We start from the raw sequence: 18,313 nt of genomic DNA, 5'->3' as shown, positions 1-18,313 counted from the left end.
CACAAACAAACACACGTATCGCTTAAGAAAGCAGGAAGCCATACATCAGGTCGAACTTATCCTTAACATAGCTCGGCTGACTTCAGAGGAGTTACTCTGTGGAAGAATTTAGGTCATATATTTATTTCATGAATGAGTAAATGTTAAAGCTTTGCTCTACCTTATTCTCTTGGTAAGATAAAAGAGGTAGCATGATTTTATAACATACTTTACTTCCAATGTAAACAATGGCTCGTTACAGCTGAAACTACTACAAAAACACATGGTTTTTCTGAATGCTTCTGCACTTTACTCCTGGAACAAGTTTACTCTAAAAGTCCACAGAAGCTTTGAGTTTTACAACATTTTACAATTGGATTTAATAATGATAGCTTTTTTTTTTTTTTTATCTAAACCTTTACATGTATAAATCTTGTTAAAAAATCACTGGCAGAAAGACTGCTTCCTAAATTAGTAGGAATGGCTTTTTTTACTTCATAAGCATTACACATTAACTAAGTGCATGTGCACACGCTTTTATTTTTTTGGCAAGCACTGCATATCCTTCACAGGAAGCATCATGGTTAAGAAATTATTGTAAGTAATGCACCCAGAAGAATCAGTGCTATACGTTTTGCAGGCTTGCAGTGGACTAGGCAAAGGGTTAAGGAGACTGCCTCCTTGCATATGTTCATGGATTCAACATTTCCCATCTAAGAACGTGTTGAAGAAAAGCAGCCAAATCTGCTCTTTAGAAGAACTCCAAACTGGGAGTCTGCAAGAGAGAGATAAATGCTGGCAGTGATTACAACAACAGGATTAAAATGTAGAACGCTTTCTACAGGTAAATCTTACTGTAGGTAATGCTAAAGAAGAAGGTCTGGTACCATTTAAAGTCAATAGGACGCATGACTAGAATCATGGATTGAAAAGGGATTTTTTTTCCTTTAAATGTTTCCCATAGTTCATGTTTTTCCAATTTCTTTAAAAATTCCAGTGCTATTTATTTTGCAGCTTTGACATATCTTATGAAGCTGAGGTATATTTTCCTTTAATGTTAAGAACCCAGCTGAGAAAATGCATATTAGCTAACCTACCAACCTCTGCAGAATTTCAGTAGCATGCTACAATTGTGACTGCAATAGAAGCTGTTAAGCCAATTAAGTAACAGCAAAATAATAATTTGAATTAGTCTCTACTGTGGATCTCAAAGGACTTCAGAAACGTTAGGGGCCACTCTGACTCATGCTGAACAGTAAGCGAATCCACTGAACATAACAGGATGACTTTTACAACAAGATACTATTCAGTGTGATTAAAAGCATGTGGATAAGAATTTAACCAATTATCGCTAGGTCTATGTCAAGGAATGCAGAGAGACATAAGTTTGCTTCAGCTGCAGTCCAACTTGGAGGATGCAACACAGCTGTTGTCCAGGGGCCAAATCAGTACAGCAATTTTGAGCTAATATTTTGAGATAGATACTTTTGGCTGATTTTACAGAGAAGGAATTAAGTGGCTTTTACCCTCCCCAGATATACACAGGGCTTTTGTGAAAATAAGTGATTTAGAACAAAGGAGAAAGATATGACCTGCCTATTCCCTCAGCTTGTAGCTAAAAGGAATGTACATACAACAGTGGTGGGTAGTGAATGCGATGAAGTGTTTCCACTGCAGAGGAGAACCTGCTGACCTCCCAGACTGTGAGGCTGACTGAAGGTCCCATCTACAGAACAGAAAGGCTCTCCCCCGCTGACTATGGTGGTCTATGGCACAATTTATGTCATGGACATATTTCATACATTTTTAAGCAAAGAGAAAAAGAAGATGATTTTAAACCCACCCCAAATTCAAAATATAACATGTATAACAGGAATACTGCTTTGTAATTTTGTAGCACAAACATGTTTTAAGGCAGCAAGCAAAGAAATTTAACTGATAATTTGCTTTGATTTTCTGTATTTTTTAAAAGAGGCAACTCCTAGGATACTGATTTAATGGAAAGACAACAGGAAACTATTTCAGCAAATATAATCCCATTTTACGAATGTTGTAATCCCTTACAACTCAGCACCTAGGCTCTGCAAAGTCATTTCTCCTCCATCAGAAGTGCCTTTGACATCACTAGATGGAGGAGGCCACACTACTTCATTACAATGCCAAGAAGAGAGAGCTCAGGTTGCACAAACTGACAGAAGCATGCTACAAAATGGTGTGCTTGCATCACATGGTATATGACAAAATGGTACACAAAAATGGAATAAAAGCGTCAGATACAAAGCAAGTATAGACTACTTAGAGAATAACATTATGATACTTGTCATTAATGAAATTATTTTTAAAAACTTCCAAACAGCTGGGCTGGTTATGCCAGAAAAGGAGAAACAGTACCATGAACACATGCTGAGTAACAAAGAAGGGGGGAAAAGTGCAAATATATACCTGTTGGTGTGAAGGTAAAAGACGGGACTGAAAAATCAAAACAAAATACAAACTGGTTATTAAGCTGAAGAAAGAAAAGGAAACATACCACATTAGTATAAATCTAGCAGACAGCTGAACATAAAACAAATGCAAATAACTAACCCAGAAGTTCAGTCACACTGACACAGAAGTAGAACTAAGTTTGTGATTCAAAAGATTGTCTCCACAGGCACCACTGGAAAAAAGTTTGATACTCCACTGTGCTCCTGAAGGGAATGACTGTGGTTTTGCCTCTGACTACCCTTCAGTTTGGTATCTTCAGTTTTTCTGAAGACCCTACTACAAACAAAAACCCGACACTGCTAATCATTTTAGAAAGCAGAATGACAAATTCTTAACAAAGCCTTATCAAGGTCCCATTGAATTTTATCTGCAGCTTACCAAGAGAACCAAGTAAATGCTATTACGCTCAACTAACAGGTACAGTTAGGCATTAAGTAAGAAAATAAACATATAAAGGAAGAAAGACAACTTCTGCTTTACTGTATCAAGAATTGCACCATTTCTTTTTTTAAAAAAAGCCCTAAAACCTACTGCAGCAACTCATTTTTGTTTTCATAGAAGAAATTGCTAAACAGTTATTATCTACCTTAAGGATGTAATACCTTTCAACCTTTCAAGCCATGGCTTTAGGAGGGAAAGGTTAACAATGGAACAATGACACTGCTTGACAATCTTCACTCTCACTGCCACTATAAATCCTCTTTGGATCAATAGGGCCCTTAATCCAAATACAGAGAGATAGCATCTGCTTTTCCTATTAGCACATGCTCCCCCTCCTGTTGACAAGACAGTATAGTTTTTCTACCACTGATGGGTAAAAAAAGGCTAATATTGCCCCTTTTGATCTAATAAAAACAAAGACCAGTGTAAGAGGAATAATAAAATATTCACTAAAAGAAAATTTCAGATGGAATTTGATCAGCAAATCTATCACAGAAAGAAAAGGTTCTAGCTGAGAGAACAATAGCTTACTACAGTTTACGCAATAACTCTGAGGTTGGAGGGATAGACTCCAGAATGCCTTGTTTTTATAATTCAGGAAATGTTCTAGGTTCCCCCTGCTTTTTCCAATCCAATTTATTTCCAAGAGTATGATAGAGTGCAAAAAGAAGAACCTTTAAGCATTATACCTAATCCAGGCTTGATTTATAGTACAGCTCTTTACTGTGAGAGTTCCACTGCATTTTCTTTGAGCTAGGCCTTTTCACACAACTTTAATTTAGCTACATTCAACAATATAGAACTGTCGTAACAAGCTTTCATTAAAACAGAAGGTGCATTTAAAAAACAGTTATTCAAAAGAAATCAAGTGTCTCAAAATTAACTTGCAATCATAAGGGCATGAAAAAAATCTAAAACTACTGACTCACTAACTTGCCTGTAAGCTGAGTAATAAACCTAGATTTGTTTTTAAAGAAATAGAGAACAGAGGAACAGAGGCTCAACTACATGAATTTTTTACAGCAACCACACAAAGGAACAACTTAATTCACAGAGCTTCTAATAATAAACTTGTTTGAGTGTGTAAGAGTTCTAGTACAATATGTGTGTGTGGGAGTTTTAGCAGATGTCAGGCCTGAAGCTAAACATAAAAATAAACAAATAAATGCAAGACTGAAAAAAGTTTGCACTTGAAGTGATGACTTGATGCACTGTAGAGTGGCAAACTACTTTGCAATTTATATTTTCTTGAGGATTTTTTTTTTTCTTGAGGAAGACTTGATAATGGAGATGTATACCCTGTTTTTTTGGCACGTGTTTTTATAAAAATCCACACCAAATTACACAAAAGGTATTTTTTTAGAAAATATTGAACAACACAGCTGTTTCAAGCACTAGAGCAATAGTTGATGCCATTAAAGTGACCGTTTTTTAGGACAAATTGTATGCCTTTTGCTTAATTGTAGGTACTGCTGAAAGCACAGTGATGTTAGTTTGATAGAACTGTAGAAAGGCAGTATGGCAGCATGCTATTAGTAAAACAAAACAGAGCAGGCCAATGCAGCAGAGTATTGAAGTCTGTCTTATCTAAGAAAATCTAGAAGAACAAAATTAAATTTGTCCCTGATCTCTGTGGTCACAACTGCAATAAAACCACTTGGCCTAAAGGCTACCCAAAGCATTGATATTTTAAAAGCATGGAGGGCACCTGAACACTGCACCCTCCCACCCCCCCACAAAAAATGTTTTCAGGTTCCCATTCACTCAGTTGCTAATTTTAACACTGCTTCTTTTTCATAGCAACACACTGCTACTGTTAAATACATTGTGTTATATTTGCCTACCTGTCTCATCCATCATTTATTCAATTTGAAGTGACTAAAAAATGCAGTCACATGACACCCTTCGTCCACTGAGATCTGTGCACCTTTGCAGCCTAGGTCTGTTTTTTGATGGCCAAATACTGAAGCAAAATCTCACTATTCTTTCAAAAGCATTCCATTTTCTAATTAATTCCAGAATTTATCGTTTTCACTCCATAAGTGCCTACAAAGCATTGGTTTGAGATGTAATGAAGTGCATCGTACTAAATTCAGCTTTACCTTCAGGGCTTAATCAAAAGATTATTGTATCAGGAGAGATTTTTTTTTTATTCCAGAAGATCTTTCAGGTAGATATTCTACTTTTGTTTGTCATGGAATATAATGTAAAGCACTGCTTGCCCAACAATCTGACATAAAAGGTACTGGTAACATGAAAACTAAGAGTGCTTTAAAGTTAGTCCCACTGCTATCCTTGTAACTGAATGCAGATGCAAGATTTGATAGCCTCAGAATTCAGTCCCAGACAAGGGTCCCTTGAGAGCATTTATGAAAGAGTCTTGGAAAGCACTGTGTACTGTTGTGCTTTCACAAACAGTCTTTTCACCACATTCCCAGGAATATAAGGAAATTCAAGTACACACACCAGAAGCATCACTGTAATCGACACCACTGTTAGTATTCTTAGCAGTAAGCAAAAGACTGAATAAGAGGGACAATAAGCAACCAACCAATTGCTTTCTTTTCAGATGGTTCAGAAAGTTGGGTAGTAAGGACATACTGGAAGCTCCCAGATGTAAATCCATCTTGTACTTTCCTCATTCATACAACTACCTTTACAAAAAGCTAGTCTAGATATTTTTCTAAATGCTCATACCTTAAAGTCAAGTTAAAGTCAAGCCAACATGTTGCATAAATAATAGTGCTTTCTACATAAGCTACTTATTCAAACTTCCTGAAAACATTGGCCCAATTTGATAAATCCTGCATAAAATCTTAAAAGAGAAAGAGATTGATGATGAATTGCCAGTAAAGAGGCATTCAGCAACTTGGAGATTGAAACATAGTATGGCACCTTTTCTGATACCAGCATAAGTACTAGTGAGTCCATTTCGCTTCTTCCTGTGGCGATACAACCAGATGCTGAAGACCATGAGGATAATCCAACAGGCTGCACCGATTCCAGCAATAAAGGCAGGCTGTTTTACTACGTCAGAGATCTGCTGGGCTAAACTGACTTGATCTTCTGAAGATACAGGATTTCCATGCGAATCTGAAAAAAAGGACATCACAAATCTCTAGTTAATCTGAATGAGCAACTGCAAGAGGCAACATGAAAAGAACTGACAGGACTGTATCCAGTTCTTCAAGGCTATATGCTTAAGATTGCTCATCAAAATCTCTTCTTATAGGTCTGGACAGAAATATCTGTTTTCAATATACAATCCATTCTTCCAACTCCACTGGCTTCTGTTTGTAGTGATTGCTAAAATCAGACCACTGGATTATTGTTTTTTTTTTCACTTTAGCAAACAAAAACAGTCCCAGAAAATTCAAGAGGACAAAAAAAAACATAGAAGAAAGCTCAAGTACAGAACAAGCTTAGTGTGTTCTTAGGGCTCTGAAAATGCAGAAGTCAACTACATATATATACATTCCCATAACAGAAAGTCACAAAACAAAGACAAATTCAAAGAACATTCTCCTGATGTTGATGTTGAGGGATATATTTTAATTTAGCTGTTCCTGACAGATGACTTAAATATCATATTACACAGTCCATGTACTCTTTGCAGGTTCCCACTTTGACTTCAATTAAAAAAGACTGAATATTTAAGAGTTCATAAAGAAGTAAAAATACAAGATAACCAGTTCTGCTCACTTAACACCACTGAAAAAGCTCAAAGATGATTAAAAAGGAGTTCTGAATTGTTAATAATAGTCAAGTAGTCTTATTGTTACTGGACATGCTGCCTTCTTCAAATACTGTTTATCCCTAAAATTCCCAAATTAAAATAATGAATGTGTATTTTTTCCACTTTTTTTTTTCCTCTGTAATGGAAGCACAACCAATGATCAGTCTTTTGTTCTTTTTCTGCATTATACTTTTGCAAGAACCTTCTAGGAACGTTAGTAAAAATATTCAGTCACTGAAAAATGCTAACTGAAATGAAGCAACTCAAAGATAAAATACTGCCTTCCTGATTTCTTAACCACTACAGTGAGTTCTCACTGGAAATTTCATCACTGCACAGGCAAGAATTTGAAACCTTTAGTCAGTCAGAGCGGATATTGCTTTACACATTCCATGTTTAGTCTTTGAAAAAATCATTTTTATTTTTGTGTAAATTCAACAAGGTTTTATTCAACAAGGGTTTTTTTGTTTGTTTGTTTGTTTGTTTTTAAATTATGGATAGTGACATCATATACTAGAATAGAAATTAGTGTTTTTAGGTGAAAGATATTGTTACAAGTAACATTAATAGAATCTACATATGATATGAAGACCTGTTCACTTAAAAACCATCACATTTTCTCTAAGGACTAACAAGTGACTAGATTATATTTCTGTGGCCCATCTTGTATTGTTCCAAAATAAGCCTAAACAAAATAACAATACAAAAGAAACTAACAATATAACTATATAACTAAAAAAGAGCAATATAAAATGGATATGGAATGAAAACAAAACCAAAACCTCCTCTGAAAAAGGATATCTTCATGAATGGGAAATGATTAAATTAATAACAACCCTTTTCCAGTGAAGAATTTCACATTTCATTTTCGGTGATATATCTGTTTGGCCAAGGAATCATCACTGCCTTTGACTGCTACCTTATTGGAAATTTTATTTCATATTTCCAGCCCCTTTATCTTCTGTGATCCGAAGCATACTGGCTAGTCTGGAAGTTTACCAAGCAGACTCATTCTTTTCTTACTAATACACTCTTTGTGTCTGCTGGGTTTATAGATTTCATGCCTATTTGTGCAAGGTTAAGATGGGTTGCATCAGATTTTATGGAGACAGCCAAGCGAAGTTCCACGCAAGTGGCCAGATGGGCTTAAACATATAAAGTATACTGTGACTAATGAATTAAAACTGTCACTCTGTTTCTCATCTTTTGTCTCTTTGCAGCTGAGGCCATATTAAGATATGAAAACTTGCATCACCAGTCTGTTTGCAAAATGAGTGACCCTACTATATCTTTAAAAAGCTACTCCAACTAGTACTTCTTAATGGAATAGAAAAAAATATTTCCAGACAGTTTATGTCCCTGAATACATTTAGAAAATTGATAAATGATAAATTGATAAATTAATAATAAAAAGAGAAAAAACATTAGAGAAATCCTTTAAATATATATATTTAAAACAATAAATCCAGAAAATAATAAAAAACTTAAAAGCTAAATGAAGATGTTTTTAAACATATCAATAGTACAAACATACAGAAATTCAGGAACTTCATACACAAACATTTTGCATTGCTCAGTGAATGCATATCTGAAGATTACAAAATACTGAAGAATCTTTTTGAACACTCATTCTTCTAATTTTTAACTAAGAATCATTCCATGGTATTATTTTACTAGCTATTGCAAGCATAATAACAACATAATAATATATTTGCTGTTAAGAAACAAGGCTTACACTACACAGCATACGTGCAGACTGCAAGTGACTTTACACTGAATTAACTGTTATATACTTACATACATAGTGACAAGAAAAATGAGCATGTGTACATGTATATTCATACACACAACACAGTGGAAAAGAAGAAAGAAGGGCTTTCAAAAGGCCACATTTAATCCATGTACCATGCTTATGATTTAAAAACAGAAATCAAGCTAAATATACAGCAAGGGAAAGAAGACCGAGTGAACTTGCCATTACTAATAATTTCCATATACAGTGTCTTGGAAGCCTTTCTTTGAGAAGGGCAACTTCACTCTTTGCCACAGTCCCATGTGAGATCAATCTGGAAAAAACCTCTCGAATGAAAAAAATACTTTCTCTACATCCTAAGAAATTTCTGGAAGCTTTGACCGATATATAAACAGTTCATAATCAACATTCCTGTTCCTGCTTGCACTCCTCAGGGAAACATGCCAAAATAATAAGCAAACATAAAGATTGTAAGGCAAAGTGCATCTTACTGTCAGAGCAACTGCCACAGCCTATAATGTACTTTAGAAGGCCTCAGAGTTGTTGGAGCAGGCTGATCCCATAACTGCCTGAAACCAGCATATTATCACACTGACTCATCCCCTTTTCTTCTACCTTGAGATAAGAACCTCACAGAGCATGTTGATTTGGCTATTGCTTACAGGCTCTCTGATTCTGACTGTGCCAAAGCTCCAAGTTTCAGACTTCAATGAAAACTCATTACAATTCATGTCACACAGAACTGTGAATTTTAATTCTCTATGTAAAATATTCATGTAAATAATGTAAAAATCAATGTTTAAGTTGTCAAATGCTGAACAGATTACTAATATAGAATTAAGATTGGAATGGTGAAGATTTAAAAAGACAGGAAATTCCAGGTTCACAGGTGTGCAGGTAACTTCAATTCTGCCCTGTATGTGTACAACATATAATATAGTACTTGCCAATATGTCTGTCTCATTTAGTATACAAATGTACAATAGGAAATAGGAAGATATCATTTTTGTGGGCATTGGTAATTTGGGCAACTCAAAACCAGCAAAACACTTGGAATCTGCAACATGATGTCTGATGTTTCCTCAAATACATGTGGTGTGGTACATCATGAAAATTATACAATAAAATACAATCCAGTTAAGAAAATGCTATTTTGTCTCCTCTCTGGTAACACGTATTTCTAAAATTGGAAAAATACCATTTTTGTAAATCAGTCCTACAGCACACAGCTTGTGAGGAGTCAACCAAAAGTTGGTTTGGAAGGACTTGCTCTGTGAGGAAAAAAAATCTCCTCTTACCAAAGGGGATATCAACAAAACCCACCATGCAACTACCATTTCAGAACTACTTGAAGGGCTGACAGAATATTATCTCTAAACAAAACAATTAGAGTAATGATTCAATGAGACTCCCATAGCATGCTGAGATATCCAATAGTTGAATAATGTACTCAATATTTATAAAATTTCCACAGACATCTCAATAAATAATTGCATCACATATATTAATAGGAATTATGCATTTATGAGTCATATTAACTGGTGTGAGGTCTATCAGAACTGGCACCCTGTGCAAAATATGTTGCAGGATATTCCCTTTTTGTGACTTACTTGAAAACTAGCATATGTTATATTACTGAGCTATTAGAGAATCACTGAATCACAGAATGGCTTGGGTTGGAAAGGACCCTGAAGATCATCTAGTTCCACCATGGCAGCATAAGCAAGGTAGTCACTGTCATAGGTGGTATCACATCACTGGACAGATGTAAGGCTAGAGATCAGTTTGATGTGAAAATTCTTATCTTTCTGTGCAGGGCAATTTTGTAATCCATGTGACAATAAAAATATTCTATCAAATTTTTTCAGTACAATTTTTTTTTCTCCACAGAGTAACATGAGGATTCACAGTGAGCTGTGGATATGAAGTACACTTTTTTTTTTCCTTAGTGGCAAAGATCTTTCTTTTTTGTTATGTAAAATACCAATTTTTCAAACAAACAAAAAATGATTTTCCAGGCCCTGAAATAAACAGAAAGCTGTAAAAGGCCACTTAAAAACTCTAAGGAAGATTTAATGGCAACCAAAGAGGGTGTTTTAAGGAGACATGTGATTTTTCAGCTGACTTCATGATTTTAAACATCAGAATATGATAACAAGAGAGTATATTGTTGGCTTGCCTCAGGAGGCACTCGAGTCTCTGGCAGTGCAGCTCAGTGAGCTGCCTCACATCAGTAGAGACGCAGAAAATGGAAGAGCTCTGCGCTTACAATTTGTACCTGTCTTTGTATCAGGTTAAGTGTGTGCACAAGGTCACTTATCACAGCTCAGCTGATGCACGGTATTGTGATTGCACACCTCAGCTCCCAGAGAATCCAATTTCTCTGTTCCTCCCCTCTTGTTCTGGAAGGCGGACTATGGGAGGCGAAGCTTCCTCCTTTCACACACCTGGCTGAAATCTGCCCAGCCATCGCTCACAACAGTCACAAACTGGTGAGCAACCTGCATAGTGCACAGCCTCAAAAATGAGTTTGGTGTGTAAGAGAGTAGGTTACAGTGGGGAAAAAAAGTCTCACATTAAATCTCTTCTTCAGACATTCCAAAGCCAGCCACAATTCAGACTCATGCTTCATAGAATCACAGTATCACAGCATTGCCTGGGTTGAAAAGAACCTCAAAGATCATCTAGTTTCAACCCCCCTGCTGTGTGCAGGGTTGCCAAACACTACACCAGGCTGCCCAGAGCCTCATCCAGCCTGGCCCCGAATGCCTCCAGGGATGAGGCATCCACAACCTCCTTTGTTCCAGTGGGACACCGCTCTCTGAGTGAAAAACTTCCTCCTAATATCTAACCTAAACCTCCCCTGTCATAGTTTAAAACCATTCCTCCTTGTCCTATTACTATCCACCCACATAAACAGTCTTTCCCCATCCTGCTTGTATGTTCCCTTCAAGTACTGAAAGGCCACAATGTGCTTTTCTGCACACTGAACTCATAGTTCCAAAACAAAACAAAAAAAGCTATTATACTAATTCAGATATCAGAAAAGACTTCCTGAATGAATAGTTGGGATTAGTGAAAAATGTAGGAACTTAAAGGCAAACATGCAGTTCTCAGAGCATGTTGGTATAGGGAGTCAGGACTCTTTCAAACCTTCTAAAAGGAGCATCTTTCCTCCCTCTCTCTGGCTTTACTTCCCTCTCACTATAACCATGTAATTTATTGCTGGTGAAAGGTGCCAACTGATGACATCAACAAACTAATTTTCTATCTTCAGAAGAGCTACTAGAAAACTGCAGTGTCTGCTCCACGCCCCTGCTGGGACTGCATCCAACAGCTAAGAATGCAAGTCTTTGCGGGAATTGTAAGAGAACTTGAATTCCCTTTCCACAATGTAGTGTTAAGTAAACTGGAGCCATTCACATGCCTTGAGGATTTTAGCTTGATCTATACCAAATAAAGAATATTCCTCTTAAGTTAAAGTACTAATTTTCAGCAGCTCCTGCAGTTGTCTAAAGGATTGCACAACTGTCTGGGTAATCCTTTGTATTGTTTTCAGTGACATGGATCTCCCGAAGTCTCTTCTTTCCACATCTTTGTCATGAAACTGTAACAATCAAATTATGGCATTTTTCCTACAGAATATGTAGTTTTGGCTATGCCACTTAGAAGCAAGCAATAAAAAATATGAAATCAAATCCCAGCCACTTAGAAATATATGGTTTTTAGCAGACTAAAGGCTTACTTCTGCATTTGAACAGCCTCTGAGAAAGCCTCATGCTTTCTAACATGGTATCAGTAAAGGCCAGCATCAGAAAAGTTGGCAAAAAACCCTGACAGAACATCATTTATTTCTTTTTCCATTTACCAAAACTCTAAAGTGGTTAAGTTACATTATACAGTTCACCTTCATTTAACATTTACTTATCATCAGAGAAGAGGAAAAAAAAAAAAACGTGGCCATAAGGAATTTGGCTTTGAAATTCTAGTCTACCTTTTAATTTACACTCATTAATCTTAGATTTTCTAAATCTAAACTGTACAGAACAAACCTAAATTTGAATGGAAAACTGACTATAGAGAAGCACAATCTAGCAAATAACCATGACTTTTTTTGGACATATTAATGGAAGATTACATAAACCATATGCAATTTTTTCTTAAAATCTCTATTAATCATATGCCTGTGTAAGCCAAACAAATTAAAGATAATAGTTGGAGAAGTATATATAGGTGATAATAATTGGGGAAGTATATATAAGGTTACTCCGAAAGCAATGCCTCCTACTTATTTCCACAGAAACTACAACAACTAAAAGAACACAATAACACTATTTAGTAGATTTTGACTACTAAAATTGTAGCAATTTCTCAGCTACAAAACACTATTTTTTGACACCATTCGCTATACATTTTCACCAGTGATAAAGAAGAGCTTGTGTGCTGCATTCGCAAAAATCTGCACCAGCTGACGTGACCCAATGTCAGCGTCATACTGCTGAAACACACCACACACTGCCTCACTGTGCTCACATTCACTCTTTGCTCTCCAAAAACATTCAGCAAGTGTCTGTGAATGTGCCATTTTTTTCCACATGGAAGGAAGGACTCAGTGACACACCTTTGTCTCATCCAAGCTTTCATGTCAGATGCCATTTTGTCAGAGTGCTCCTCTGCTGCCTTCTGTCACATGGCCACAAAATGTAAAGGAATATTGGTGGGAAGATTTAACCTCTACTGCCATATCACCAACATCCACCTCTGATGTTGTGGGCCAACATCATAAAGCAGGAGGCATTATTTTCAGAGCAGTGCTTGTACATGTAATTTTACAGCAAATATATTGTTATATATTGTTCAGTCCTGTTTTCACACGCAATATTTATGTGGTTTTTAAATAAAAAGTCAAGTAACAGGGAAGGTCTACTAATGATACAAATATAGAAATGAAGTCCAGAACAAAAGATGTAGGTTTTTTTTGTGATTATATATATACTATATGGTGTAATGATAAGGTAGCCTGGTACTACCTTATCAGGTAAGTAAAGCAGCATATGACTATACCTAAAATTACTTTAAATGCTCTTCAGTGATTCAACAGAAAAGAAGCCTTTCTCCCAGGTATACCCAAAAGCAATGTCCTTGATGTGCATTTATGACAGAATGTTTAGATTAGCTTAAGTTAGGAAGTCAAGATAATTGTAAATCACCTGGTACCTTTTATTCCTCTACTGGGGAGCTTCCAGACACAGCTGATATTTATTTTTTCTAATGCTAGCAAGCTCCTGGTTTTTTTTTGCATCAATATTCTGATCAAGACAAATCACCTCTCTGAACTAAAGTGAGCCAACATTTAAGGATTCATACTACTCTACATGTTTTATTACACCATTATTAAGCTTGAAATTTCACTTTGATAAAATCAGCAACCAAGAAACAATACTGAATTTGAAGAATCAAACATTTGCACTGATAAACTCCTATCTTTAGAATGCAGTTTCAAGACAAGTTTAAAACAAGAAATGCCAAACCCTGCCCATGCAGAGATCAGGTAACATTATTTATTTCAATTGAAAGTATTTCTGATGCCATAAAGGACAAAAGCAAACAAACAAAAATAACTGAAACAGACAAGATTACCAGCAGGCTTACCTAACTGGATAAACTGGGGATCACTTTTCACTCCAGGTCCTGCTCCAGTACTTGCTGCCACTTCCACGCTGTATCGAATACCTGGTACTAGGGAAGGGATGACAACAGAAAAGGTGGAACCATCTACTGTCTTGTTTATGTGGTATCGACTTTCATTGCCAAGGCACCAAACCTGCAGGGAAGTAAGTGTATTGTATGTATAAACATTAAAAATTAAACAGTGAAGGATCATTAGAAGGAAGGTTGACACATTTCCTTCTGCTGGGTAAGATTTAGAATCTGTCACTATTTTAAAATCCGTTTCAGTCATGGTTCAGAGTCGTAGAAATTCTGAATACTGGAAAGCTATTTCTTGTTCCAAAGAACAGCTCCAAATACTAATATTACTTGATTGAGTTCATCCCAATTCATTCAATCCATGACAATGCTGCTAATAAAGCTAAAAGCATTAGTAACATGGAACAAGTAAGAGAAACCCCTTAACCAAAAATCATTCACGTAAACAACAAAGTAAGAGCATTCAGATAAATGAGTTTGCAATTCTCTTATTAAGGAATCATTCATCAAGCAAGATTTTATTCACTCAAGTGCTTTTCTTCATGACATCAGAGGAGAACAGATACCATGCTGGAATAAAAAGGTTACCTTTTTAAAGAACATATGGCAGCGAGAGATGAGGATTAATAATATACTATCTTCTATTGAGAGACAATGGGATCATGTCAAATCTCATTTTTTGATCGAAACTAGAACACAAATCTAAAAACTTTTATTTGCCATTTTAGAAATCCATTACTATATTCAGTCATATTAAATGACTGGGAAACTGCAGTATTTGTGTGGCAAATGCTTTTAAGGGAATGGCTGAACGCTCAACTGCTATCAAAAGTAGCATAGCAACTAATTTAGGCCTCCTAAGAAAATGATGATTTCTATTCCTTTTTCACAGCTGTATTGCTCTACACTGAATATTTTTTTTAGTTAAATTTAGTAATTTATTTGTAGAGAAGCAAGCTTTCCTGGGAATGTCAGCATTTCTGAACCTGTGCTGACTGTACACAGGAGAGAAGATCATGCTTTTGACATATGGAGCTTTTAAAAGATTTACTACCCAGATAGTTGTTCTTAATCCCTTGTGCAGTTCTGCTGTTGCGGAGTTTGTCAGGTGAGTGAGCTAGAGTTTCACTTGGAGAACAATTGCTAGGGCACTTTCCATGGAGTCCTTTCTGCCTGGATACTGTAAACTTTCTTTATTTCACCATCAGGACACTCTAAGACCCTTTTTCATTCTCCGGATGCCTAGGTTTGAAAAAAGGCTAGTGGGACACTGTGGGGATCTGAAATGTATTTTAAGCTCCTTTGAAATAGAATCCCAACACGGCGCATACAGAACTGCTTCTGTAAAGCGGGTCAGAGCACAGAAAGAGAACAGAAGAGACTCTTTTTATATTCAGATATCAAATACAGATTATTTCGGTCAGAAGGAGATATAATTATTAATAACATTGTTCTTAAATTCTGAAGGATGGTCTAAGAAAATGCTATGATTTAAATAAGAACTTGATAAAGTGAAGAACACGAGATTGAAGTCTGCATTTTGGCGTGAGTCATTTTCACAGAAATTGCTACAATACTACACTTGTACAACAGTGCATATGTAAATAACAAAAATAATATATGATGTGCTTTCAACTATGCACTACTTACTTGTAAAAGTGTTTTGTTCTTAGGTGCTCAAACAAATGGGGAAATTTGCAAATTGGGAATGGTAAGTTAAACATCAGGTTTCTCAGTACTTGTCAGTACTATAATTGATTATATATCTAAACAGGCAAGTGAAAACTCATTTCCAGAATGTTATGAAGCAGAGGGGAATTCACACTATAACAGACATATCAGTAAAGAAAAAAAGAGTATAAAGAGAATTTCTAACTTCATGCTAGGAATAACCTCTGCTATGGTTTGATTTCTGGCTTTTTCTGTGTGATACTGGCGTTTCTCCAGTTAAGATGGTATCCTTCTTTATACACGTTTCATCTTTTAATTAAGTAAATACACTCTTGCCTTAGACCAAGGTACTTAGAAGACTGAAGAATTCCCCCTCCCCAACACACACACCCATTTTTAGGGGAAAGATGTGAAATAGAAAAATGTCAATTTAAAAAAAAGAACATTTTACAAGATTTCTTTTTTTTTTTGTTAGAAGTTCTTACACATAGATCACTTTTTTCCTCACATTTTTAGAGAAAAATGATAACTACATACAGCTCAAATAACAACTACATATATATATTCATTGTGTCTGTTTTCTGTCCATGGTGAGAAAACACAATGGAAAATAAGGGCATGCAGACAATAAATGTAGGAGAAATGTGCCAGTGTGCCACCTACTGCTACAGAAGCACTAGAAGACAGTTTGCTCTAACACCTGACAGCTTATTAGCTCTGAATACTGGGAAGTAAGTCAGGTATTATACTCACTCACAAATATGAATTTCCTGAATTTTATTGTTTTGTCCTTACAACCTTAGCATTCTTCTGATGCAGTTTCTTTATGGAAATAGTTCCACCCTTCTGGTTCATTAAATAAAATAATTTTGCAAATACTTTTTTTTTTTTTTTCTTTCTTCAAATTACATTATATGTCTGAAACTAAGCCACAGACTTATTTTATTTCTACCAGTTCACCAAGTTCCAAGTTCTGATGTTTTATTGTTCTAAATTTACCATGAAGTGCAGTGATCTCTTCCCTTTTCCATTAATACTAAGGGAAAACAAAATAGCCAAATGAGTTTTTAAGGCAAGGGACACACATACAGTACTACAGTGTACTACATGTACTACAGTGTCTCACCTGAAAAAGGAGCCAAGACAGATAGACGATCCTGCCACTCAGTGGCTATTAAAAGTTTATTTCCAATACACAACTAAATATTTAAAGTGTTTGTAGCTTGCTTAGGAAAACTAAGCTTCAGTTAATTTGTAAAGCAAATTATCTCAAAACAACTTGAACTGGAAATAAATACTGTGTACGTTGCTAAATGAACAACAAGTAAATATTTCATAATGTACTCATAATTTTTGAAAAATTATATAGCTTAATGAGAGCTTTCTTCTGTGAAAAATACAAGAAGATTTCTATACACTTGCTATATTTAGTATTATACAAGAGCATTCTTTACTTGAAAGTTTTCTATTTGACTGCTCAGTTAAAAATAAATTCCTCACATCTTAACACTGTTAGTTATTATCCTTGAGCTTTTCAATTCCTTAGGCCTGTTTATATTTATTATTGCAGTCGATGTCTTTGAGTCACAAAATGGTTCTCTAACAGGTAGGATTCCCTCTCAGCTTGTCTATGCATTTCTCAATTTATAACAAAGGCAGGAAAGTAGTCATTTTAACTATCAGTGCTGAACTTTTGTTTTGATTTATAGAGGTGGCTTTAATTGCTTTCTACGATTTAGACAGAATTACTAAGTACAGAATTTGATTCTTCGAAGAAATCCATGTGCTCTAACTTTGCCCAGTAGATGGAGCCAGGCATCCACAAACAACTCACCCATCGGAACCCAGCCAACACTTTGCCACGGGACATATGAGAGTATTACCTTATATTCTTGAACCATTCCATTCTGGTTATCCTCGGGGGGTGGCTGCCAGGTGACTACAATTGCAGTCCCATTCCCATCATTTTTAGTTACTGAAACACTCTGAGGTGGAGCACTGGGCGCTGTTTGTATGGGGAGAAAGATTGAATGGTTAAGTTTGTCAAATGCAACAGTAAGGGGTTTTAGTTTTCCTTTTAAAGGAAAACTGGTTTCTTTACCACAAAAAATGTATTATTTTACTCCCTAGTTTCTGTTATGTGCAATTCTTGCCCACAGATCACAGATCAGTCTGTATACCTATATTACCTCGTATACAAGGTAAGTGATGTGAACCTACAGGAACTTACAGGCAAGCTTCTAATTTCTGCTGTGCTGTCTCTGTAAGACAGAAAAAGTCAGGCAGGCCACCGGCCTCTCCAAACTCAGATACCAATTACCTGAACAACACAGACTCGAGGACAGAATTCTTGAATGAGTTTCAAAGCATCTCAGCTATGATCAACAGTATTGAAAGATGAAGTCTGTAAATTGACCCTAGCAGAATGTTAAACCTCAGCTGCTCTACTGTGTGAAAAATAGTGAGCAATACAAACCATATTAAAATCAGGACTGAATGTGTTATGCTTAACAGATTTGTATTTTGAATTTTAAATA

The 18,313-nt window shown here is 35.9% G+C and overlaps 1 protein-coding gene across 12 annotated transcripts in view; it reads right to left on the bottom strand.

Moving 5' to 3' along the window:
- The window catches only part of ROBO1 (roundabout guidance receptor 1), a 694,688-nt gene that overhangs the window by 31,539 nt on the left and 644,836 nt on the right, over positions 1-18,313 (bottom strand). For 11 of the 12 annotated variants that reach the window (XM_048933857.1, XM_048933865.1, XM_048933858.1 and 8 more), the window contains 4 exons: positions 17,660-17,781; positions 14,049-14,220; positions 5,803-6,000; positions 2,422-2,448 (listed from right to left, as the gene is read on the bottom strand). In XM_048933857.1, the coding sequence (XP_048789814.1) occupies positions 2,422-2,448; positions 5,803-6,000; positions 14,049-14,220; positions 17,660-17,781 (519 nt within the window). The remainder of the gene's footprint in view (positions 1-2,421; positions 2,449-5,802; positions 6,001-14,048; positions 14,221-17,659; positions 17,782-18,313) is intronic. The other variant, XM_048933862.1, reaches the window with a different exon arrangement.

This window comes from Lagopus muta, chromosome 1, assembly GCF_023343835.1.
Source record: "Lagopus muta isolate bLagMut1 chromosome 1, bLagMut1 primary, whole genome shotgun sequence".
In the NCBI taxonomy this organism is placed as follows: domain Eukaryota; kingdom Metazoa; phylum Chordata; class Aves; order Galliformes; family Phasianidae; genus Lagopus; species Lagopus muta.
The sequence above is the reverse complement of the archived record's forward strand: the minus strand, read 5'-3'. Positions and strand labels throughout refer to the sequence as shown.